The sequence below is a fragment of the Panthera leo genome, chromosome B3 (assembly GCF_018350215.1).
Source record: "Panthera leo isolate Ple1 chromosome B3, P.leo_Ple1_pat1.1, whole genome shotgun sequence".
NCBI classification, from domain to species: Eukaryota; Metazoa; Chordata; class Mammalia; order Carnivora; family Felidae; genus Panthera; species Panthera leo.
In genome coordinates, this window is record NC_056684.1 from 119,193,142 (window position 1) to 119,217,600 (window position 24,459).

The following is a 24,459-nucleotide window of genomic DNA, read 5'->3' on the forward strand; positions in this document are numbered from 1 at the left end:
ATCAGTTTTGCCTCTAATGTTTCATCCATTGATAGTCTCTGCCTGAGTAAATTATTTCTCCATTAAAGATTATAACGTAATTTTTTTTCTGTCATTTCTTCATTTTCTATATGGAATTCTGTAAAGAAAAGCTTTCATAAATTAGGACTATTTAATTAGAAATACGGTTGGTATAGGAAAGACAGGATAAGTGCTTGATATGCTTCCATTTAATTTCTAATTTTCAGAGTAAAGCATTGATGATTTAATGGAATGTATCGTTTTTGAAGCATTAACTTTTCTGTATGTTTAAAGGACTGGCTAGGTAAAGTGCATACTAGCCTTTACTTCATAAATTGTGACTTTATCCTTTTATTCTCAAAACTTACTTAGGTAAAGCTGTTGACTTTGATTAGAATTTTTAGTCATTTATTTAAAATTCAGCTATTTATTGAGTAGCAACTATGTACCAAGTACCTTCCTTAGTTTAGTACCAGAGATGAAATGGTGAAGAAAATTTACATAGCACCTGCCCTCATTGACTTGTTCCAATGAGAAGAACAAGCCATTTAATAGGTAATTATGAGCAGTACAAGGTGCTGTGGAATTGTAAAATATGCCTAAAATATCACTAGACTGTTTGATGAGGAGTGGCAGAAGGTGAGGTTTTTTTGCTTTTTTGTTTTAAGCTCACCATTGTATTTACAGTGCCCTGCTCAGGGTCTAGCACATAGTAGGTGAAGAACAAATATTTTTGTAAATGATTGGATATAGCTAAGAGCTATAACCGAGTTGAAGAAGTTTCCCTTTTTAAGTGTTATTTAAGTGAAACCTGAAGAATGAGTGGGAATTAACCAGATAGCATTTAAAGTAAGGCTTACTGAAAGCTCAGGGTGTGAACGGTAGACACAAACCAGATCAGGGTGGGCCTATGAGGACTTTTGGGAAGTAGGATGACACTGAAGGATTTTATACAGTCAAATGTGACAGATTGGCATTTTTGAAAACTCACTGTGCTTACAGTGTGGAGAGTGGAATTGAAAAGATCAAGGGTGATTTAGAGAGAGCACTTAGAATAATCCAGGCAAGAGATAATAGTGGCTTGGACTTGGATGGTAAATAGTGGAGATAGAGACAAGTGGTAAGACTGGAGAAGTATTTGTATACTATAATCTAATTGGAGATTGAGTAGTAGTGGAAAGGGAGGTGGCAAGGATGATTCCTGAGTTTCTGGAATAGACTGCTAGGTACATGGTAGTCCCATTTACTAATAAAATAGGAAAACCTAGAAGAGGGGGAAGAGCAGGTCTGGGGAGGAGGGGAGAGCATGAGTTTGGTTTTAAACCTACTAAGTTTGAGGTCCTTGAGACACATGATTCCAAATGGAGATGTCCAATTGGAAGTTAGATACAGGTCTAGAGTCTAGAATCGAGACCTTGGAGACATGATAGACTTGTGAGTCATCAGCATAAAAATGGTATTTGGGGCACAGAAATAGCATCATTCAGACATGTCCTCAGTGACTCCAAAAGAAGGGTGTTTTTAGCTCTATTGTAGAAAGGAATAAAACCTTTCTGGCCTTCCTAATGAAGCCAGAGCCAAACTAGTGGTCAGTTCTTCTGGTTGTTCCATCGTATCAGACAACTCCATCTCACATGGGATGTTAGTTCCTCCTGAGGTCTCCTAAGGAGTGTGTGTAGAGTAAGGATAGAGTTTAAAGGATATTGAGCCTAGCCCCGCAGAGTCTCAGTATCTAGGGGAACCAACAGAAGAAAGACCAAGTGGATAGATGGAAAGTCAGGACAGTGCAGTCCCACGGAAGTGCAAAGAAGACTGTTTCTAGGAGGAAGGAGTGGTCAGCTGTGTCACTACCACTGAGAGGTCAAGCAAGATAAAGACTGTGAGTTATCTTTTGCATTTACTGACATGTAGATTATTGTTGACCTTGGCAGGAGCAGTTTCATAGTGACTGAAGCCATATTGCATTGATTTGAGGAGTGATGGAAGGTGAGGAAATGGGGATGGTGAGTATAGACAACTCTTTCAAGAAGTTTGACTGAAGGAGAGAGAGAGAGAGAATGAGGGCAGGAGCTCGAGGAAGAGGTGAAGTAAAGGAGCATTATTTTTTAATTTTTAATTTTTTTAGATGGGACTAAGATTCCTGGAGTAGAATGTGCACTTCAAGAATACTGAAAATAAACACTTTAAATAAATCTAAAAGACGGAAAACCAATTCATTATTTTACCAGATTTCTCCCCACCCCTTGCTTTAGGATGTAAGACATAGGACTTTTAGTGTTACAGGCATTTATAATAACCTGGATAGGAAAGGCAACCTTCTAAAATTAATCTCTAAAACATCTCTCTCTCTCTCTTTCTCTCCCCCTTTCTCTCTCCCTCTCTGTGTCTCTCCTTCCCCTCCCCACCTCACACACTCTCTTGCTTTATACTTCCCTGCTTGGAAAATCATTTAGCACATAGTTCATTACTGTACCAGCAAGTGGTCAGTAAGTGTTGAATAAATTAGCATCTTTTTTGGTAATGATATTTGTGACAAATAGTTCTTACATCCTTTTTAATTGTCTTCGTTCAGTCTCTTCTTGAATGTGACATGTGCAATGATTTTCCTCTACCTATGAACTAACATCCCATGTGAGATGGAGTTGTCTGATATGATGGAACAACCAGAAGAACTGACCACTAGTTTGGCTTTGGCTTCATTAGGAAGTCCAGACAGGTTTCATTCCTTTCTACAATAGAGCTAAAAACACCCTTCTTTTGGAGTCACTGAGGACATGTCTGAATGATGCTCATTTGTAGAGCTTTAAAAATGTGCCAAAGCCTAGTCCTAAGATTGAATTAGATCTGGCTTCTGCTTATTGTGTTCATATGAAGTAGAAATTGAAATTGACCTACAATGCATGCTATCAGTACATCAACAACTACGCAAGGTCCAACAAGGTTCTTTTTTTTTTTTTTTTTTTTTTTTAGGTTTATTTATATTGAGAGAGACCGTGAGTGGGGTAGGGGCAGTGAGAGAGAGAGAGAGAGAGAGAGAGAGAGAATCCCAAGCAGGCTCCATACTGACAGCACAGAGCCCAGAGTGGGGCTTGATCTTGCAAACTGAGATCATAACCAGAGCCAAAATCAAGAGTCAGATGCTTAAGTGACTGAACCACCAAGGTGCCCCTCCAACAAGGTTCTTCACCCTAGACTAGGTCTAGGAAACATTGATAATAAGATGGGTATAAATTGATTTGGAATCTAGATCTTGTACAGTCTGTAGCTGTTGGCTTCTAGTTTATGTAAGGTGGTTTGCGTCTTTGTATCTTTTAGCGATGCTTTCAAAGCAACTAAAAACTAAAGGAAACTTTTAACTTCTGCTTGAAAGAGACTGAGTTTATTAATATTTTTAAGCTGAAAGATAAGACTGTTGCTGTTTTCATCGAATAGTGGAAGAAAGTTGAAAATGTTTTAATGGTACATTATTGTCACCTGCATGGTCAGTGTCCTGTTTTTTTGTTTTGTTTTTATGTTTAATAGGAAGAGTAATTATATCCCTGGAGCTGATGATTATGTGCATGGTAATTAAAAACAGAAAGGCCCAATCATGACCCAGACTGCAAGATGTAGTTAGTGAGATGGAATTTATTCTTCCCAATGGTTTGAAGCAAGGTTCAGGTCATAGAAAGGAGTGGCCTAGAAGGGAAGTCTTCATTTGATCAATAACCATTTATTGACATTCTCTTGTGCTCCAGCAGTATGTGTAAGCACCAGATAGGATATAAGAAAAACATGAGACAACTCTCTCCCAAGAAAATTCTATTCTGTGAGTGAAAAAACAGATAACATTATGTTTAGTGAGAAAAGAGTATATATTATGTATATATTTTATGCATCTTGTTTGCATGTGGGAAATTAAAGAGGATGTACAATAAAATATTAACAATGTAGGAAATCCTGGTTATCCAAAGATGATGAATTCCCCTGAATCTAAGGAAAATGAATCCATTTAACACAGGAACCAAAAGTTTATGGTAAAAAGTAAAAAATTTGACTTGGAACACAATCTTAAAAATCAAAGCCCAAAATCATAAGAAATAGCTGAGTCTTTTTTTTTTTTTAATTGTTTATTTATTTTGAGAGAGAGGGAGAGAGAAAGTGTGAGCAGGGGAGGGGCAGAGAAAGGGAGAGAGAGAATCCCAAGCAGGCTCCACTCTCAGTGCAGAGCCTGATGCAGGGCTCAATCTCACGAACTGAAATCAAGAGTCAGACACCCAAATGACTGAGCCACCCAGGCACCCTAGGAATAGCTGAGTCTTAGAATGAACAAAGACTGGTGTTGATTTGGTTTCTGTACTATAATTTTTGTGACAAAGTCGTATGGCAGTATTATATATTATCTTGTATTTTGGTTTTGGATATGTTGAAAATAATGTAGGGGTTTATCAATTTTCCCAGGAGCTGTTTTCAACCTTTAATATTCATGTCCTTCTCTTTTGCAGTTCTTATTCTAAAAAATGTTTTGGTTGTAATTGACAGGACTTAGGCTAGATCCTCAACTATCCGTAATGAGTTCCAAAGTTCTCCAACATCACTTTTGTAAAATCCTGCACCTTTATAATTATAGTAGAAATACATGCTGTTGTTAATTATGGAAGTATAAAGGGTATTACATTAGTGAATATTTTAGTGTTATGACAACTTTTTTCCTTATGCAACCTTGTAACCATAGGGAGTTATATAATGAATACTGGGAAAATGAAGATCCTGTAGTTATGTCTGCGTGGTGAGATTTTTTATTGATTTTAATTCATCAGTTACTGCTTATTTGTACAGTTGATTCTCCTTATTTGTGTTGCCAGGAACACTGGCAAAAAAGTGACCAGGAACATTGAATTAATGAATACTAAACCACTGCTCCCAGGGGAAATACAGGGTTAGGTTCCTATGAGCTTTTGGTCTCATGTTCACCAACCAGTTAATACATAACCTTGTTTTATATGTGTTCCTGTTTAATGACACCTTATTTAATGTCTATTGTTGATTAACATTGAACTCACAGCCAATAGCACTATAACACATGGGTGTGAATGAAGTTAGTATCTACAACAGATTTTCTGTATTAAACACATCAGTCACAGCTTTCTTGCACTTAGGAACACTAGACAGCACACCACACTATACTTGGGGCCACTTTAAACAGCAAAATCACCAACAAAAAGCACAGAAATCTGAAAAATGTGGTCCTCAATAGACCATGAAAAGGACACTTATTTACAGTATGAGAGCCAAACAAAAAGGCAGAGCATGGCCTTGTTCTGTCACAGCAGGAAATGTGCAAGGCAGGCAACTCAGATTTTTCACTGTTCTGCCACGCATGTCCACAAATGACAGCCAAAGATTCCTGAGTATTGATTTTGGAGTTAGAAATAAATTTTAGCAAATGGGCAAATTTGCAAATATGGAAGCCATGAATAATGAGGATCAGTTGTATTTTCTAATTATTTCTGCATTAAACTTGTTTTTGTTGTAACTTTTTTAAAGTGGAAGCATAAAACAAGCTTCCAGAAAATTGAATTATTGGAAGTATAATTTGGAAGACAAAGCTGAGACTTTTAAAATAAATAGCATTCTAAAACACAGTAAATTCTCATTTATGTGTATATAACTGGGATATAACAGGTGTTTAAAAGAGAGAAGAGCACTGGAGAGAGAGAAGGCAGAGAAGAGACAGAACTACTTGGTTATATTCATTAACTACAAGACTCCTTGATAAATCCACACCAAGTAATGGCAGATTAAAAACAAGCAGCTGTGAATATTGAAAGCATTTATCAAAAAGACTGCTCTCACTTCCAAAAGCGTATGTGTTAAGAGAGTAGAGAAGTATGTTGAATTAATATATTTGCTTAACTTAAATGTGTAAATTTAGAGGAGGAATGGAAAGATCTCGTGTACTTATGTGCCTTTCTCAGTCCAGCTTTGCCTTTTCTTACATATAGACTTGTGAACACAGATACCAACGCAGGTCTCTGTCAACACTGAGTTTCAGATATGTAGGATTGTTAATTACAATTCTTAAAAATGGCTTCTGTTGTAGGAACAGCAGCAGTATTGGTATCGACAGCACCTGCTTAGTTTGCAGCAGAGGACAAAAGTACATTTGCCAGGACACAAAAAAGGTCCTGTCCTAGCAAAGGATGCCCCCGAGCCAGTAAAAGAAGAAGTTACAGTACCCGCCACCAGTCAAGTACCAGAACCCCCTTCATCTGAGGAGCCCCCGTTACCACCTCCTAATGAGGAGGTACCACCTCCTCTTCCACCTGAGGAACCCCAGGTAACCATAAAATTAATTACTTGGTGTTTACTAAATTATTCAGCTTTTTTTCCTGATTCATTTATATATACCTTTGTCAAAACGGATATATGTTTTTATGTATTTTTTTTTTAAGTACATGTAGAATTCTGTTACAGAATAATCAGATGAATGCCTGATCAAGTTTAGAAAAGGCATTTTTTTCATGGTTTCAGTGAATAAAGAATTAGACACTCTTCTGAACTGAGAGTCTCTAAGGACTAACGGGCTACCAGAGTGTTTTCATACTGGCAGCACAGGGCAGTATTTAAGAGCTTCAGCTTCTGTTGTCAGACTGCCCAGGCTGTAGTCGAGGCACTGCCACTTGCTGGTGGTGACCCTGCACAAGTTAGTTAACTGTTCTGTGCTGTAATTTCCTCATCTGCAAAATGGGTGGTAGCTGTCTTACAGAGCTGTTGAAGCATGAAATGTGATAATCCTTGTCACTTAACATATTAACTGACACATGGAAAGTTCTCACTTTGATCCAAAGGTACCTTTTCTCCCAGAGGCCATGTGGAAACTTTATTGAGCCATAATGAGTACATTGTCGTCTATTGGTGAAAAGTGGCTAACGTGAAAAAGGTTTCTCTTAGAGGGCAAAGGACATAGCTGTAAATTGGCTTTTGGGGGGAAATGATCGCCCTACTTAGGGACAGCGGGATGGGTTATTATTCCAATGAAGACTGTGGAATTTATAAACTCCTTTGTATTAGTATTTGTAACCCGTAGTCTAAATAGAGCCAGGTCTTTTATCTAAACATAAAATAGCTTTTCTCAGTCAGCCAGGGTTGTAGGGGTTCTGGACTTTATAGTATACTACTTTGTAAAATATTCAGGTTTCTTGTTAGTTTGGTTGCTGCTTTGTTACTTACATAAGAATATATTCTCTCTCAACTGTAGTCTGAAGACCCGGAAGAAGATGCCCGGTTGAAACAGTTGCAGGCTGCGGCAGCACACTGGCAGCAGCACCAACAACATCGAGTCGGCTTCCAGTATCAGGGAATAATGCAGAAGCACACTCAGTTACAGCAGATCCTGCAACAGTACCAGCAGATTATACAGCAGCCGCCGCACATGCAGGCAAGTGCTTCCTCTGCTGCACGTGGGAAGTTGCCCCAAGTCATTTAAAGGAGTTGTTATTCCTGAGAGAGATTTAAGTATGAAGAAGGAAGGATGTTAAATACTGACAAATAGATGTTTCCAAGGAGGGCCCAGGTAGTTAGCTATCTGTCACATCACCAGGGATTTGGGAAGTATGGTTTTATGGAAATGCTCTTGGGGTGAGGCAGGTATAGTGGAGTCTTCTGGTCATGTCAGCCCAGGTGGCTGTTAGAGCACTGTTGCTGAGGATCTTAAGAGCCAGAGATTCTTACCAGGTAGCTTCAGGTTGCCTACAAATCACCACAGTGACAGACAAGCCAAAATCCATCAGAAAGATCAAAGCAACCACCATAAAAACCTAAGGAAATACACCATAAAAGATACTTGTTTTTCTTGTATCTTGAAGATACAAACTTGTGTCTGTGTGTCTATAATAATGGATCATTTCTCAAGTTCTTAAAATGACCCACGGTAATATTAAAAACCTGAAAAGTAATTATTGCTGAGATAGGTATTTGCTTTGGTGTTTAGTTGGTTTCTCCATCTCGGTGATAACTTAACAGAAACGAGTCAAAGGAAGAAAGATCGTCACTGAAGAGATGTAACAAGCTTATCCTTAGTGTCCCAAAGTCTCTAGGGTTTTAATTTCCTAAGACTTCAAATGCCCTGGATTCATTAGTATTTTAACTTTTGATGAATTCTCCTCTATGAATGTCTTGAATAATTGTTACCCCTTTATTCGTAGACCATGTCTGTAGACGTGCAGCTGCGGCATTATGAGATGCAGCAGCAACAGTTTCAACATCTCTACCAAGAGTGGGAGCGGGAGTTTCAGCTGTGGGAGGAGCAGCTCCATTCTTATCCTCATAAAGATCAGCTTCAGGAGTATGAGAAGCAGTGGAAAACATGGCAGGGACATATGAAAGCGACTCAGACCTATCTCCAGGAGAAAGTCAATTCATTTCAGAACATGAAGAACCAGTATATGGGGAACATGTCAATGCCACCTCCTTTTGTTCCATATTCTCAGATGCCTCCACCTCTACCAACAATGCCCCCTCCGGTATTGCCTCCATCATTGCCACCACCAGTGATGCCCCCTGCCCTGCCTGCTTCAGTGCCACCGCCTGGCATGCCCCCACCTGTGATGCCACCTTCTCTACCAACCTCCGTGCCCCCACCTGTGATGCCTCCATCCCTCTCTTCTGCAGGGCCCCCACCGGTTCTTCCCCCACCTTCCCTCTCTTCTGCAGGGCCCCCACCGGTTCTTCCCCCACCATCTCTCTCCTCAGCGGCACCTCCACCTGTCCTGCCCCTCCCACCATTGTCTTTAGCCACACCTCCTCCAGGATTACCTCCCCCTGGGGTTCCACAAGGGATACCTCCTCAGTTAGCAACGGCCCCAGTTCCACCCGCCTCCAGTTCTCAGAGTTCACAGGTTCCAGAGAAACCTAGACCAGCACTGCTTCCCACTCCTGTGTCTTTTGGTTCAGCCCCACCCTCAACCTACCATCCTCCACTGCAATCAGCTATTAGCCCATCAGAACAAGTGAATTCTAAAGCCCCTCTGAGCAAGTCTACTCTGCCATATAGTTCGTTCTCATCTGAGCAAGGACTTGGGGAGTCTTCAGCTGCTCCATCTCAGCCAATCACTGCAGTCAAGGACATGCCAGTGAGGTCAGGTGGACTGCTTCCAGATCCTCCTAGAAGCAGTTACTTGGAAGGCCCAAGAGGCCCAAGGTAGGTCTGCCTTTGTTTGGATGATTGGTTGGTTTGGCTTGGCTTTTTTGTTGATTTAGGCTGGGTAGGCCTTGGTATAAAAAGCTTTTTTTATATGATTTTTATATTCTCTTTGTACTTTTATATATATTCCTGGTTTACAATTAATAATGTTAGTGTTGTTCACTTACTCGATGTGACATAATAAAATCTAGAAATAGTAACATGCCCCATTTCTTTGATGTCACTGCTTTTATTCTACATGTAAAGATTATAATTCAGGGTGAACGTCATGTTTCAGAGTAATGCTTATCAATTTTTTATTGACCTTTTAGCTATAAAAGTAATATTTATTAAATTTATTTATCTTTTTTTTTTTTAATTTGACAAATAACTGAATTGGTAACTTCTCTTTGTTAGATAATATGCTAGCTGTTGGAGATAAAAATGAATAAGCCAATATTCTAGTGAAATAAAGCAACAAAATTTAGTGTAAGGGTAAATAGGACTTTTATCCATTTGCTCAGCAGATATTTATTCCTGCTCTGTGCTTATGGCAGTGAATATAATAGAACAGACAAATCCCTGCCCCCATGGAGCTTATTTCCTGTATATTTCACTTAATCTGGGAGATATTTTCCTTTTGTCTGAACCACATTTTTATTTAGAAAAGCACACAGAAAAATTAACCAGTAGTTTCTGAGTTTCTTCTTTGCTTTTTAAAAAGTGTTAAATTCATTTTTTCAAGTTTATAGAAGTGTATTCTTCTACCCAAGTTGACCTAAATGTTAATTTTCCTATAGAAAAACATTTTCAATCATATTTTTTCCAATTGAAAATTGATAGAAATACATATTCCTTATACTAAATCTAGATAGTACAGAAAAATATTTTAAAAAGTCCCCTAATTTCACCATTTAGAAACAATAATTTAAAAACATATACATCAGAAAAATTCGATCGTACTGAGTATGTTGTCTTGTAAACGTGCTCTTTCCACTTAGTATGTTGATTAATTTTTCACCTCAGGGTCAATGTATCTACATTATCATTTTTAATTTAAACTTAATTTCAGCCTTTGGAAACAAAATATATCATTTGTTCCCCAAATTTGTAACTCTGAAAACAACATGGTGCAAAACTCCATCCAAAGTCAAAGCTATTTAGAGGCGAGGCAACTCCACTGTATAAGGTGTTGACAGTTTTCTAGACAGTTTATTTCTTGCATTAAACCTAAATGTGTTGCTGTGACTACTACCTGCTCTAGATCTGCCACTTTGGTGCAACACATAATTAACACGAGTTCCTCCGGGTACCAGAAGCCTTGCCAGAGGCTTTACATATGTTGTCTCATGGAATCTTCTCAGCAGCCCGTGAACTAGGCAGGTTCATACCCTACATTTACCCTTTACAGACTGGGACTGAGCTGTTTGAGTAATTTGTTCAATATCACGCAACTGGGAAAGTAGAGCCTGAGTCCACACCCAGTGGGAGCAGAGTCCGGAGAGTCCCCAGAGTGAAAGCACTATTAGTTAAGCACTGTGTTTCATGCCGTGGTTCAGTGATATTCATACTGTCAGTGATTACAAGTGCATTTTGTAGTCTTGATTTAGTTGGAATGTGTAACTTTTTAATTTGTATTCTTACTTATCTCTTGGATTAAGCATTGCCTTGTAGATCTGGTGACTAATTTGCTATCAGAAAAGTACATTCTTAACACCTTGTGAAACAGATTTCCTGCTCTCTTTTTTTCTCTCATATTAATATTTTCTGTCTTGCCTACCAAATCTTGTTGTAAATTTAGCACCTATTTTAAGTTTTTTCTTGCCTTAAGGTACCTTAATAATTTCAGTGCTAGGAGGATCTTAGCAACTATCTAGTGCAGTATCTCCTCTGTAGCAACTCGTATATGTGCTGCATGTGGTGCTGTCATCCTGGGTCTTGCACCTATTTTTATTACTTCTTATTACCTGAGTTATTCTTCTCCGTGATCTCATGAAGTAAACATAGACAGGAAGCTGAGATTTGGAGAGGTTATAAATGAATTGCCTCAGATGACGTAGCTAGTAAATGGTTGAGATAGAATTAGAATCCAAGGCCTTCTGATCCACATTTAAGTTCATTTTACTTCCTGTGACAAGTGGTTGATGGCCTCTGATTAAACACTGGCACTGTGATCAGGCGTACCACTATATAAGGTGTTGACAGGTTTGGGGGAAGTTTATTTATATTGAGTGAACCTGAATGTGTTGCTGTCACTTCTGCCTGTTGATTCGATCTGCCTTTGTGGTGCAACACATAATGAATTACCCTGTCCCCCTACTATAGTGTGTCCCTACAGTTATTTAAACGCCACGCTCTTGTCTCCCCGATCCTGCCTCACCTGCTCTTCTCTGCTGTCACATAAACTCAGATTCTTCTTTTCTTTTCACACTAACATTGGTTCTAGCCTCCTCCTGCCACGTTGTTCATTGTCTTGTGAAGGGCCTTTGGTCAGTCTCCTTCAGAACAAACACTTCAGACGCAGGGAGCCATAGAACCCATTACCAACTTTGCTATGAAGAACATAAATGGATAACTAAACAAATTGCTTTTGTTGGTCCTCACTCTCACAGCGTTGGCTTATGTTGAGCTTAATTAACACCCATTTGGCTTCCCTGGTCTTTTTCACATTAGCTGTTATTAAACCAGGTCTCTCTCATCCTGAACTTGTGCAGTTTTTGTTTTGTTTTGTTTTTCTCTTTTTCTAAGACTTGCTTTTTACATGTCATCTGGTTAGGTTTGGGCCAACCTTCTGGCCTGCTGAAATCTTAAGAAACATTGATTACATTGCTTTTAGATGTATGTTCCGCTCCAGCTTTTTCGCCTGCAGCTTAGATAAGGATGGCTTTTTTTGTTGTTGTTTTTGAATTGGATCCTGCTCACATCTACCCTGTTTTTAAAACCTTCCCCCAGTCTAGCTTATGTCATGTCCATTTCTATTATTCTTCTGCTTTTGCTCTCTGGGCTCATATTGAGTGTAGTTTGTGACTATTTCCCAAGCATAGTTCTTTTTTCTCTTGTGTAACTAAGTAAAAAAAACATATATCAGTGGAAACTGGTGAGTGAAAGAGAATGAGGTAGAAATAATCCACACTGTTAAGGAAACTTGTGAATTTTTCTTACTAGTTGAATCCAGAGTTTGCTATAAACACATGACTGATACGGTAAGCCACTCTGTTTTGCCTTGTTTTTTTTTAACACAGCTGGGTAGAAAAACAAGAATGCAGAACACAGATAACTGATTTACCAGTAACACACTATTGAAATAACACATGATTAAGGGGTGCCTGGGTGGCTCAGTCAGTTAAGTGTCTGGCTCTCAGTTTCGACTCAGGTCATGATCTCACGGTTTCGTGGGTTTGAGTCCCGCATCGGGCTCTGTGCTGGGAATATGGACCCTGCTTGGGATATTCTCTCTCTCTCTCTCTCTCTCTCTCTCTCTCTCTCTCTCCCTCTCTCCCTCTCTCCCTCTCTCCCTCTCTCCCTCTCTCCCCCTGTCTCTCTGTCTCTCTGTCTCTCTGTCTCTCTCTGCCCCTTCCCCACTCACACTGTCTCTGTCTCTCTCATAAATAAATAAACTTAAGAGAAGTTTTAAATAACACACTGTTAAGATAGAGTTTTTGCAAAATCCAGATTTAGGCTGCTGTTTAAAAAAACTGAACGTTTCCAAAAGGCAAGTGATAGACCTGCATCATGTGTAAATATCATACTACATTGTTGAGCATCTGGAGCAGCTATTTTGAAATTGTGTGTATGTGTGTGTATTGTTGGATTCATCAAGTCTTCTAGAAGACTGCCCTGCTCCAAGAATCTATTAGGTCAGTGGATGTTGGTTTCCTAGAACCTTTTATTTTTCAATCGTAAAACTTATTTATTGAAGAGTAACATACAGAGATGTGCACAATCCTGGGTGTGCAGCTTAGTGAATTTTGACAAAGGAAACACACTCATGTTACAGTACTGAGATCAAAAAATAAAAATTACTGGTGTCTGAAAAGTCCTCCTCATGCCCCTTCTGATTTTCCCTTGCCCCAAAGATAATCACTGTACTGATTTTTTATGCCATAGATTAGTTTTGCCTATTTTTGAAGTTTGTAGAAGTGGAATCATACTGTATATACTCGGTGGAGTCTAGCATCTTTCACTCGACATTATGTTATTGTGAGGTTTATCCATGTTTGTGTAGCTGTAGTTTGTTCATTCCCATTGCTTTACAGTATTTTGTTGTATGAATTTACCACAGTCTATCTGTTTTCATAGTGATAGTCATTTAAGTTTTTTGGTTATTATGAAGAATGCTGCTTTGTGTCTTTTGGTGTTGTATGTGTCCCTTTAGGTGCATCTGTGTGTGTGTGTGTGTGTGTGTGTGTGTGTGTGTGTGTGTGTGTATTTAATTTTTTTTAGAAATATACAAAGGATTGGAATTACTTGATCATGGGGTATGTGCGGTCCTGCTTTGGTAGATGTTGTCAAACAGTTTTCCAAAGTGATTGTATCCATTTATATTCTCACCAGCAGGTTTTTTGTGTTCCAGTTTTTTGGGGTTTTTTGTTTGTTTTTTGCATTCTCATCAACACTTGGTATTATTAAAATTTTAAGTTACAGTAATCTTGGTGGATGTCTAGTGGTATTGTGCTATGGCTTTAATTTGTATTTCCCTGATGACAAATGAGGTTAACTTCTTTTTCCATTTGATTATTAAGTTGGATTTCCTCTTTTACGAGATGCTTATTGAAATCTTTTCCCCATTTTTCTATCGGGTTATGATTTTTTCTTACTGATTTGTAGGAGTTCCTTATGCGCACGAGATAGCATCCTGTGTCTAGATTGTCTTGACTGTTTTTTCATTGTGCAGTCCTTTTTCTTTCTTATCTTCAGTATGCCAAAAAAAGTATCACCTAGATCCAGTGGGCCAGTTTTACTTTTGAAATTTTAAAGTAATTTTACAAATAATGTACAGAAGTAACAAAGGGATAGTGAAAAACTGCTTATTCAAAATTTTAATAAAAATTTTAGAAGAGCAAAACCCTGCATCAGGTAAATTTTGGCACAAAACATAAACATAAAAGATGAAATAATCCTGTCACTTATTCTTCTGGCAAAGCAGAATGGTCCAGGTTCTTGGCACAAAATATTATGTGATGACATCCTTGCAGTTTAATAACTAAGTGGATGATAGTACTACATTTCCTTTCTGTCCTTAGAAATATATTGTTCATTCATCGAATCTTGAATTTGAGAATATTCATCTAGGATACTGTCATCTGAGGACTTACAGTTGGAGATTTTACTTACGTGATCAATGTCACATCTTTATTAGAGCTTAGAGTCCTTCTGTCTCTGTGTTTATTTTTTGATTTGGACACAGCTTTCTCTCTCACTTTTCTCTGCTGTTATAGTCAGGAAATGAAAAATTTTTAATTCTCAATTGTACTCAGTGAAGCCTAAAAGTAGGCTGTAATATTTTGGGCAATACAAAGCGGGGTGAGGTGACAGCCTATTTCACTTTTGCCTCATCTTTAGGCGAGTCCATCATTCCTTCATTGTCTTTGTATTTTAATCTTCTTTAGCATAGATGGGGATAACTGATAAGTAATGATGAGTAATGATTTTGAGGGTAAGGAAATTGCAGAATGCTTTAAGATTCAGAGAAAAAGTCACTTAGGATCCCATAATGTGTCTTAGATTTATGAAAGGTTCTAATAGACCCATATAGTAATTGCAAGATAATGTAAGTTTCATTCTGTTTTTTTAAGGAGTACATTTTCTTTGTTCTTGGGGAAGCCTATGAGAGAAAAGTCACAAAGTTTCAATCCTTATGATGGAGCTGTTTATTTTTTATTTTTTTAAAGTTTTTATTTAAATTCTAGTTAGTTAACATGCAGTATAATATTAGTCTCAGGTGTACAATGTGGTGATTCAACACTTTCATACACCACCCGGTGCTCATCACAAGTGCACTCCTTAATCCCCATCACCTATTTAACCCATTCCGCACCCACCTTCCCTCTGGTAACCATCAGCTCGTTCTATGTATTTAAGAGTCAGTTTCTTGGTTTGTCTTTCTTTTTTTCTTTTTGCTCGTCTGTTTTGTTTCTTAAATTCCACATATGAGTGAAATCATATGGTATTTGTCTTTCTCTGGCTGACTTATTTTGCTTAGCATGATACTCTGTAACTCCATCCACTTCATTGCAAATGGCAAGATTTCATTCTTTTAATAGCTGAGTGATATTCTGTTATATGGACACACACACACACTACAACTTCTTTATCCATCTATTGATGGACCTTTGGACATTTGGGCTGTCTCCATAGTTTGACTATTATTGATAATGCTGCTATAAACATTGGGGTGCATGTACCCCTTTGAATACGTATCAGTATTTTTGTATTCTTTGGGTAAATACCTAGCAGTGCAGTTGCTGGATAGCAAAGTAGTTCTATTTTTAACTTTTTCAGGACCCGCCATACAGTTTTCCACAGTGGCTGCACCAGTTTGCATTCCCACCAGTAGTGTAAGAGGGTTGCCCTTTCTCTGCATCCTCACCAACACCTGTTGTTTCTTGTGTTGTTGAGTTTAGCCTCCCTGACAGGTATGAGTATAATAGAACTATTAAAAAACAAACAAACAAACAGTTCTTGGGGCACCTGGGTGGCCCAGTTGGTTAAGCATCTGACTCTTGATTTTGGCTCAGGTCATGATTTCATGATTCGTGGGTTTGAGCCCAGCACTGGGCTCTGCACTGACAGTGCAGAGCCTGCTTGGGATTATCTGTCTTTTCCTCGCTCTCTGCCTTCCCCCCCACCTTGTGTACACGTGCGTGTGATCTCTCAAAACAAACAAACAAAACCTTAAAAAAAAAAAAAAACAGTTCTAAAACTAGGATCTGAACCCAGAGGGAACCCCAAGGGTTAATGGTGTCTTTTTTTTTTTTTTTTTTTTTTTTTGGTGAGAGAGTGTGCATGTGTGTGTGCACGTGCGAGGTGGATGAGGGAGCAGAGGGAGAGAGAGTCTTAAACAGGCTCCATGCCCGGCACCCAGCAAGGAGCCCAATGCAACGCAGGGCTCCAACTCATGACCCTGAGATCATAATTTCAGTCAGAATCAAGAGTCAGATGCTTAACGGCTTAACCAGCTGAGCACCCAGATGCCCCTGGTGTCTTTTTTTTTTTTAAATTTTTTTAATGTTTATTTAATTTTGAGAGAGAGAGAGAGAGCGCGAGCGCAGGGGAGAGGCAGAGAGAGAAGGAAACAGAATCCGAAGCAGAGCTTCAGCATCCGAATCTGAGCTGTCAGCACAGAGCCCAACGTGGGGCTTGAATGCACAAACCGTGCTTTCATGACCTGAGCTGAAGTCAGACGCTTAACCAACTGAGACACCCAGCCGCCCGTGGTGTCTTTTGATTAATAGAAATTCTTGATTTTAATTTAGCAGTCCAATTTATCGATCTGTTTTTCTTTTATGGTTAGTACTTTTTTGTGTCCTGTTTAAGAAATCTTTGTTTACCCCAAGGCCATAAATATATTATCCTATTTTATCTTCTGTCTCGTTTTACCTTTTATTTTTAAATCAACAATCCATATAGAATTGATTTATTTGTTAATGAGGTATGAGGTAAGGATCATGGTTTATTACTTCTCATATGGCTATCTAGTTGACCCCAGCCCATCTTTTCCTCACTACTTCGTGCTATCTTCTTCATTGTGAGTCAAATGACCATATGTATGGATTTGTTTCTAGACTCTATCATTGTACCCGTGTCATACTGTTTTAATTACTGTAGCTTTAGGGGCGCCTGGGTGGCTGTCAGTTAGGTGTCTGGCTCTTGATTTTGGCTTACAGTTCATGGGATCGAGCCCTGCATCAGGCTCTGGGCTGACAGCAGGGAGCCTGCTTGGGATTCTCTCTCCTCGTTTCCCTCTGCCCCTCCCCCACTCGTGCTCCCTCTCTCTCAAAATAAACACTTTTAAAAGATTTTTAAAAAAATTACTGTAGCTTTGTAATAAATCTTGATACCTCTTAGTGTAAGTCCTCCAGTTCTGTGTTTCTAGATCAGAGGTTGGCAAACTTTTTCTGTGAATGGCCAGATGGTAAGTATTTTTAGGCTTTGCAGGCCATGTTTGGTCTCTATCACTTATTTTTCTTTCTTCCTTTTGTTTTTCACATTTAAAAATGTAAAAGATCACTCTTAACTGGATTTGGCCCTGGGGCCATGGTCTACTGACCCCTGATCTAGATTGTCTTGATTATTCTTGGCCCTCTCTGTTTCCCATGTAATGCTTAGAATCAGCTTGTCAGTTTTCAGAAACCTGCTGGAATTTTGATGAGCGTTGCATGGAATCTGTTGACCATTTTGTGGAAGAATTGACATCTTTGTAATATCTAGGCTCCTGATTGGTCATACATACTTTTTGATTGGTTTTCGGATTATAATTGTGGACCTCTTCTATTCTGTAGCTGTCTTATTTGGATTAGCAAGGGACTGTAAACAATACAGTTTTACTCTGTGCTTCCATTTGCCATGGTTGTTCCTATTTATAGCAATTACTTTTTGGAGGGAGAGTTTTGACTTTAGGGTTTTAGTTATACATATTAGAAAATACTTAGAAAAATCATCTCGCATGAAAACTAAAAGGGCAGGAATTTGACTCCAGAATTTAATATTTTGTAATTCCCATGGTCAGCTGATTGGAGTATGTTTATGTAAATATTGTGATAAGACATTTGTATTTCTGCGCATGCCTCTTAAGTTTTTATACCCACTTGGGGTCTGTTTTTTATGTTAAATCGTGAAATTTTTATACATACCTCTAATGTTTTCATACCTAGCTTTAGGGTTTTTGTTTTTTAAAAGTTTATGAAATACCTAACTGTATACAAATTTTCTAAATATTTAAACACCAAATATTTGTTTTACTTTTCATCTAACCAATGGGCAATACATGTGTTTTTCTGTGATTGTATTTAGTGACTATATGCTATGTTTGTACTTTATTTCAAATGTTTTTATATGTTAAAAAGGTCATAGCATTTCATTGTATTAATGTAAACATGGCTAATTTTTGTGCATATTTTAAAATTGAGTATCTCTTAATATATTTATTCCAAAGGCTTTAAAATTCTTTTATGAATACAAAAGGTTTTGATAGTCTAACATTTTGTTACATCCTTGAACTTTGAAAATTTGAAAGTGCAGTATTGATAAATAATTGCCATTTATATGTAGTGTCGAAAGTATATTTCAGTTGGTTTTTTTCTGACCCCCAAAATAAAAATAAAATGATGACCCTTGGCTGTTGATCAGCAATTTAATCTGAAAGCAAAGTACCCTATCCTGTCATGGAAATTGCATATTATATGTGCAGGCATGAGGCTTGCAGTAGTGAGTTAATTACCTTTTACAACCATGTCACCATGTTCTCTTTTCCTTATCTGTACGTCGTTTAGTGCCTCTTGCTTCCTTTATCTTTCCCTCTGGCCATTCTTTATATGTGCTCTTCTCTTTGTTCAGAGTTCCTTTCCTGCCAGTTTTTGCTTTACTAATTCCTAGTGCAGGAGCACTTCAGTAATTATGTGTTGAGATCCTTTGGTGAGTCAGACAAAGGGGATACCTCTGTAAACAAGGCCAGCCATCATGTTCCATTTTATCAAGTTATGTTCTAAGTTTTAAGTAAATCAAATTGTTGGTTTACCTGTCTCACTCTTCCCTTGGACTATGAACTCCTTGAGTTAAGTATCCATTTATTTCCAGCACTAACATAGTACCTGACAGATGTTCAGTAACTGTTACTTATGCTGGAATGTCTCAGTTATGGATGAAATTCTCAAGGCATTCACAAATTGGTTAGGAAGGCAGTTTGTTTATATTCAAAATTTGATTATAATATTAGGTAACGAGTTGACAAGGGTTCTTACTGACTCTACCTTGTGGAGAATAGTCTCCTCTTAGCACTTCCATGAACTGATCATTGCTGAATTGAATCCAAAGCAGATGGTTTTACGCAACTTTAATGATCTAAGGTGTTTTTCCAGGCACTTTGAATTAATAAATGGCACTTCAAGAAATGGAACGAAACCCTCACAAGCCCTGAAACAGTATCATATATAGCTAAATAAGTAAATAAGTGGTCTCCCTCTTTAGTATTGTGGTGTGTCCTCTGATAAGTCTCTAGTCAGCTCCTGTCCCTGTGCCCAACAGTAGCTGTGCCAAGCCTTCACTGCTGTGCAGAGACCATCTGGACTCTTGTCTCCACAAACATTTTTCTTTCGCTTTGTATCTTTAATTTAGATTCCTGCCTCCCAGAGGAAATCAAGACTTTCAGGCCCAGTGAAACTCACTTCCCACCCTTGTGTTTACCTTACCTTATTATCCTCATCTTTCTTCTTCTAGTCTCAGAAGAAGCTCTTCTTTCTCCCAGTTAGGGCTAATCTCTCTGTGTCACTTAAACTCATTTTACATTTTTATCAAAGTGGTACATACATAGTTTTCAGAAATCAAGAAAAACAGGCAGCCACTGCCCCAAGCCACCCTAGATGTGTTTTCTAATGACATCTTTTCATTCTTTAGCTGTTTCTTTTGGTAGTTACCTTCCTATCACTAAAAAATATGCTGCTGCTTTCTTGAACTTCCACATTTTAAACGTTATATATTTACTCCCAGTTCTAACAGATTTGCTTCTTCCACTACTCTAACCCCGTATGTCTAATACGTGTCACTGTTTTTAGATAAGCAAACAATGTCCACTGTAGAGATAAGCAGTGTGTTATAATTATATTTCCTTTAGTGTAATGACTTTTCTAGAATTTCCAATTGTCTTCTTGAAAAATCTTTAAAATAATTCTCCAACCCTACTCCCAAAAGCACCATCTCTTTTTCTCTTGAGGTGATCTCTCTCCCATATTTATGCATCTTCTTGCTTTTCACCTGGCTGGGTTGGCTGCTTGGTTGCTTTCAAGATCTGCCATATGGCTGTTACTCCAGCATTTCCCTTGATTACCCTCCTGGATTGGATTCACTGTTTACTGAATGTCATGGCTTCCTGTTTGTGGTTTAGTGCCTCTTTTTGCCAGAGTGCATGCTCAGGTAACTTAGTAAGAAATTGTGGTTTGGAGTCAAATTGTCTGAGTCTTGTGTGTCTGAAATGTTTTTTGTTTTTTTGTTTTTGTTTTTGTTTTTTTAATTTTTTTTTTAATGTTTATTTATTTTTGAGACAGAGAGAGACAGAGCATGAACAGCGGAGGGTCAGAGAGAGAGGGAGACACAGAATCTGAAACAGGCTCCAGGCTCTGAGCTGTCAGCACAGAGCCCGACGCGGGGCTCGAACTCACAGACTATGAGATCATGACCTGAGCCGAAGTCGGACGCTTAACCGACTGAGCCACCCAGGCGTCCCTGAAATGTTTTTATTCTAACCTCACACTTGATTATAATTTGGGTATAGAATTTAAAGTCAAGCATTTAAAATGTTTTAATTTATTTAAACTAAAAACAAAATTAGTTCACCCATTTCTCCTATGCCCACCCCTGCCTCTGGCAACCACCAATCTGTTCTTTGTATCTATGAGTTTGGCTTTTATCTGTCTGTCTATCTATCTATCTATCTATCTATTTTTAGATTCCACGTATAAGAGAAATCAGTATTTGTCTGACTTATTTCACTTAGCATAGTACCCTTGAGGTTTATCCATATTGTCATAAGTGGCAAGATTTCATTCTTTTTTGTGGCTGAATAATATTCGTGTGTTTGTGTGTCTGTGTTACACATACATACATATGTATACACACACCACAGTTTTTTTATCCATTCTTCCATTGATGGACCCTTAGGTTGTTGCCATATTTTGGCTATTGTAACTCATGTGCAGTGAACATGGGATGCATATATCTCTTCAAGTTAGTTTTCTTGTTTTCTTCAGATAAATATCCAGAAGCGTAATTGATGGATCATCTGAGGGTTCTACTTTTACTTTTTTTGAGGAGCCTTCATACTGCTTTCCATGTGGCTGCACCTGTTTACATTCCCCTCAACAATATACAAGGTTTCTTTTTTCCATATCCTTGCCAACACTTATTATTTCTAACCTTTTTGAAAACAGCCATTCTCACAGGTGTGGGGTGATATTGTGGTTCTGATCTGTATTTCTTGGCTGATGAGCGATGATGAGTATCTTTTCATGGGTCTCTTGACCATTTGTACATTGTCTTTGGGAAAATGTCTATTCAGGTCCTCTGCCCATTTTAAAATCAGATTATTTGTATTTTTGCTAGAGTTATAGGAGTTCTTTATATATTTTGATCAGTAGCCCCTTATCAGTTACAAGATTTGCAAGTGTTTTCTCCCATTCAGTAGGTTGCCTTTTCGTTTTGTTGATGGTTTTCTTTGCTGTGCAGAAGCTTTATAGTTTGATGTCATCCCACCTGTTTATTTTTGCTTTTATTCTCCTTGCTTTTGATATCAGATTCAAAAAACCATTGCCAGGGCCTGTATCAAGAAGCTTACACCTATGGTGTTTTTCTAGGTTTTGTCCTAGGAGTTTCATGGTTTCAGGCCTTACTTTCAAGTCTTTAGTCCATTTTGAGTTAATTTTTGTGTACAGTGTGAGATAACACTGTAGTTGCATTCTTTTCTACATGACTCTTCACTTTTCCGAGTATCATTTATTGAAAAAACTGTCCTTTCTCCATTTTATATTCTCGGCTCCTTTTCATAAATTAATTGACCATATACACATGGGTTTATTTGGGGGCGCTCTGTTCTGTTCCATTGATCTATGTGTCTGTCTGTATGCCAGTACCATACTGTTTAATACCATTTATGTACTATGTAGTAAAGTTGAACATAATTATTCCTCAAAAGTTTAGGATCACCATTCTATTTTCTTCTGCCAGTCAATATAGGTGCTATACTGTTCTGATTCTCTTCCTTTTTAGATGATGTCTCCCTATTGCTAGAAACTTTATTCCCCCCTGGTATTCTAAAATTTCACAGTGGTTTTTTTGTTTGTTTAGTTTTAATAGTTATACTGATTATTTACTAAGCTAGACCTTTTCTGTCTGAAAATTAGAGTCTTTTAACTCTTAAATCTGTCTATTTCTTCATTAAGTTTATTTTTCTTGTTTTCTGTTTTTCTGGAACTCCTCATTAGTAGGTTTTTGGACCTGCAGGATTGATTATATTTGTCTCTTTTTCATTTGATTGTACTTTCTGAGATACTTCTAATCTTTTTATTGCATTTTATTTGGAGAATTTTTAAATTTTTGTGCAGTTTTCTTGGTTCTGATCAAGTTTTATTCTTGATTTATGTTTACAGTATCTCATTATGAATCTTTCTGAGGATATCATTTGAGGGTTTTTTAAAAGTTATCTTCTGTCTTTTGCATTATCTCTGTTTTTTCTCCAGATTTATGACCCGTTTACCTTTGGTCTCTTCCTTCCATTTTGGAGACATTCCTCAAGTTTCTAGTGATCCTTGGTTGTCCATTTATATTTAAGAGCGGGGGACACTGACAAGCTAATTGGAAGCTCTGTGTGCATATGAGGCGCTCATCAACTGTTGATGCGCCCAGTCAACAGATTCAGGCCTTGCTTATGTGGTAGGGCAGAGAACTGCCAATGTTAGAGGACCCTCGGATTCAAGAATATAGGGACATTCATCCCAGAGAAAGTCTAGTTGATGGTTCTGAATATAGATTTTAATTTACACATTTTTAGCCCCAAGTCTTACCCCTGTCCTTCCCCAGCACCTCTGGTATCTGAGAATTCTGACTCTCCCTGGGTTTCTGTGGGCAGACCAGCCCCATTTTGATTGTATCTCCTTCTACCAGCATTCTAAACTCCAGCTTCTTCTTGCATATGTTACCACTCATGTTTGCCCTTTGTCTTCCAGAATTTAAAAACCATTTGCTGGCGGTCCCCTTTCTGTTTATAGTCAATTTATGTATATTGACATTCCTTGTGATGACTCTGTGTGGTGTCAACTTGGCTAGGCTATAGTACCTTTCATAGAGTTCCCTTATGTGTTTCTGATTAGGGTGGGTCACAAAGAGATTTTTTCATCTGATGTGAAATATTTATCCCTGAACAACTAAAAAAAAAAGATTCTTACCTGTTTCCCAGAAAAGGATATATAGTCCCTTTCATCTTTTTGTCTTTGGGAAAATCTTCATTCTTCTCCTAGCTGGTTCACATTCTCTCTTTGATACTCTGTAATTGAAATTTTGAGATATAGGGGCACCTGGGTGGCTCAGCTGGTTAAGCATCCACCTTTGGCTCAAGTCATGATCTTGCAGTTTGTGAGCTCGAGCCCCTCATCAGGCTCTGTACTGACAACTTGGAGCCTGGAGCCTGCTTCACACTGTGTCTCCCTCTCTCTCTCTCTGCCCCTCCCCTGTTTGTGCGCCGCACCTCTCTCTCTCTCTCTTTCTCTCTCTCTCTCTCTCAAAAATAAACATTAAAAAAAATTAAATTCTGAGATATAAAATTAACTATTATTAATACATCTAATGTTAGAAGATGACAAAGAATGATCAACCAAGGACATTTAACTAATACATGTGTATGTATTTAAACATATAGTATCAAATTAAGGAAGAAATACTCATAACTATTACAGTCCTGCTTTCTGCAACTGGTCATGTAACCAGTTGGTTGGTATTTATAACTATATTCTTCCACTACACATTTCATAGTCCGTTTGTTCTCAGCATGCATTTCAGTTGGTCCTCGTTTTTTGCCTAGTGGAGTGACCCAAACCTTCATTCTTGAAAGGTCTGGGCTCTTGGCAGTCCTGCCTGGATTGAGTTATTGTAGTTTTCGATTGACTTTGATCACAGGACATGCAAGCGCTAAGAGGTGTTCTAGAGGCTCTCCATTCCAGACATTTTCCTCCGTACCCTCATTGTGTCCTAGTGACCCAATATCCCCTTGCAACTCAGGACCAATCACTACCAGCCAATGTAGTTACTTCTTTCTTGGCCTGTTTATTCAGAACCCAAGTAGCCAGGTGGCAGTCTCAAGTTGAATTTAATGGAGTTACTGTGGTGTTTCCTGATGGAAGCATTCTTCCTTTGAAACTAAGACTTCCAGACCAGCAAAAAGCCTAATGTCAACAGGGATAGGAAATAAATATTCTCCTGAAACTGAATTTAGCATTCTTCATTGATTTCCCAAACAAATGAAAGAAAAACTCTCTGTTTCTCATTAAAATCATGAAAGGCATCATCATCCATTTAGTCGCCTAAGCCAGGAAACT

The 24,459-nt window shown here is 38.2% G+C and overlaps 1 protein-coding gene across 3 annotated transcripts in view; it reads left to right on the forward strand.

Moving 5' to 3' along the window:
• The window catches only part of YLPM1 (YLP motif containing 1), a 75,540-nt gene that overhangs the window by 4,002 nt on the left and 47,079 nt on the right, over positions 1 to 24,459 (forward strand). For all 3 annotated transcript variants that reach the window (XM_042943805.1, XM_042943807.1, XM_042943806.1), the window contains exons 2-4: positions 6,083 to 6,319; positions 7,241 to 7,420; positions 8,187 to 9,181. In XM_042943805.1, coding sequence (XP_042799739.1) covers positions 6,083 to 6,319; positions 7,241 to 7,420; positions 8,187 to 9,181 — 1,412 coding nt within the window. The remainder of the gene's footprint in view (positions 1 to 6,082; positions 6,320 to 7,240; positions 7,421 to 8,186; positions 9,182 to 24,459) is intronic.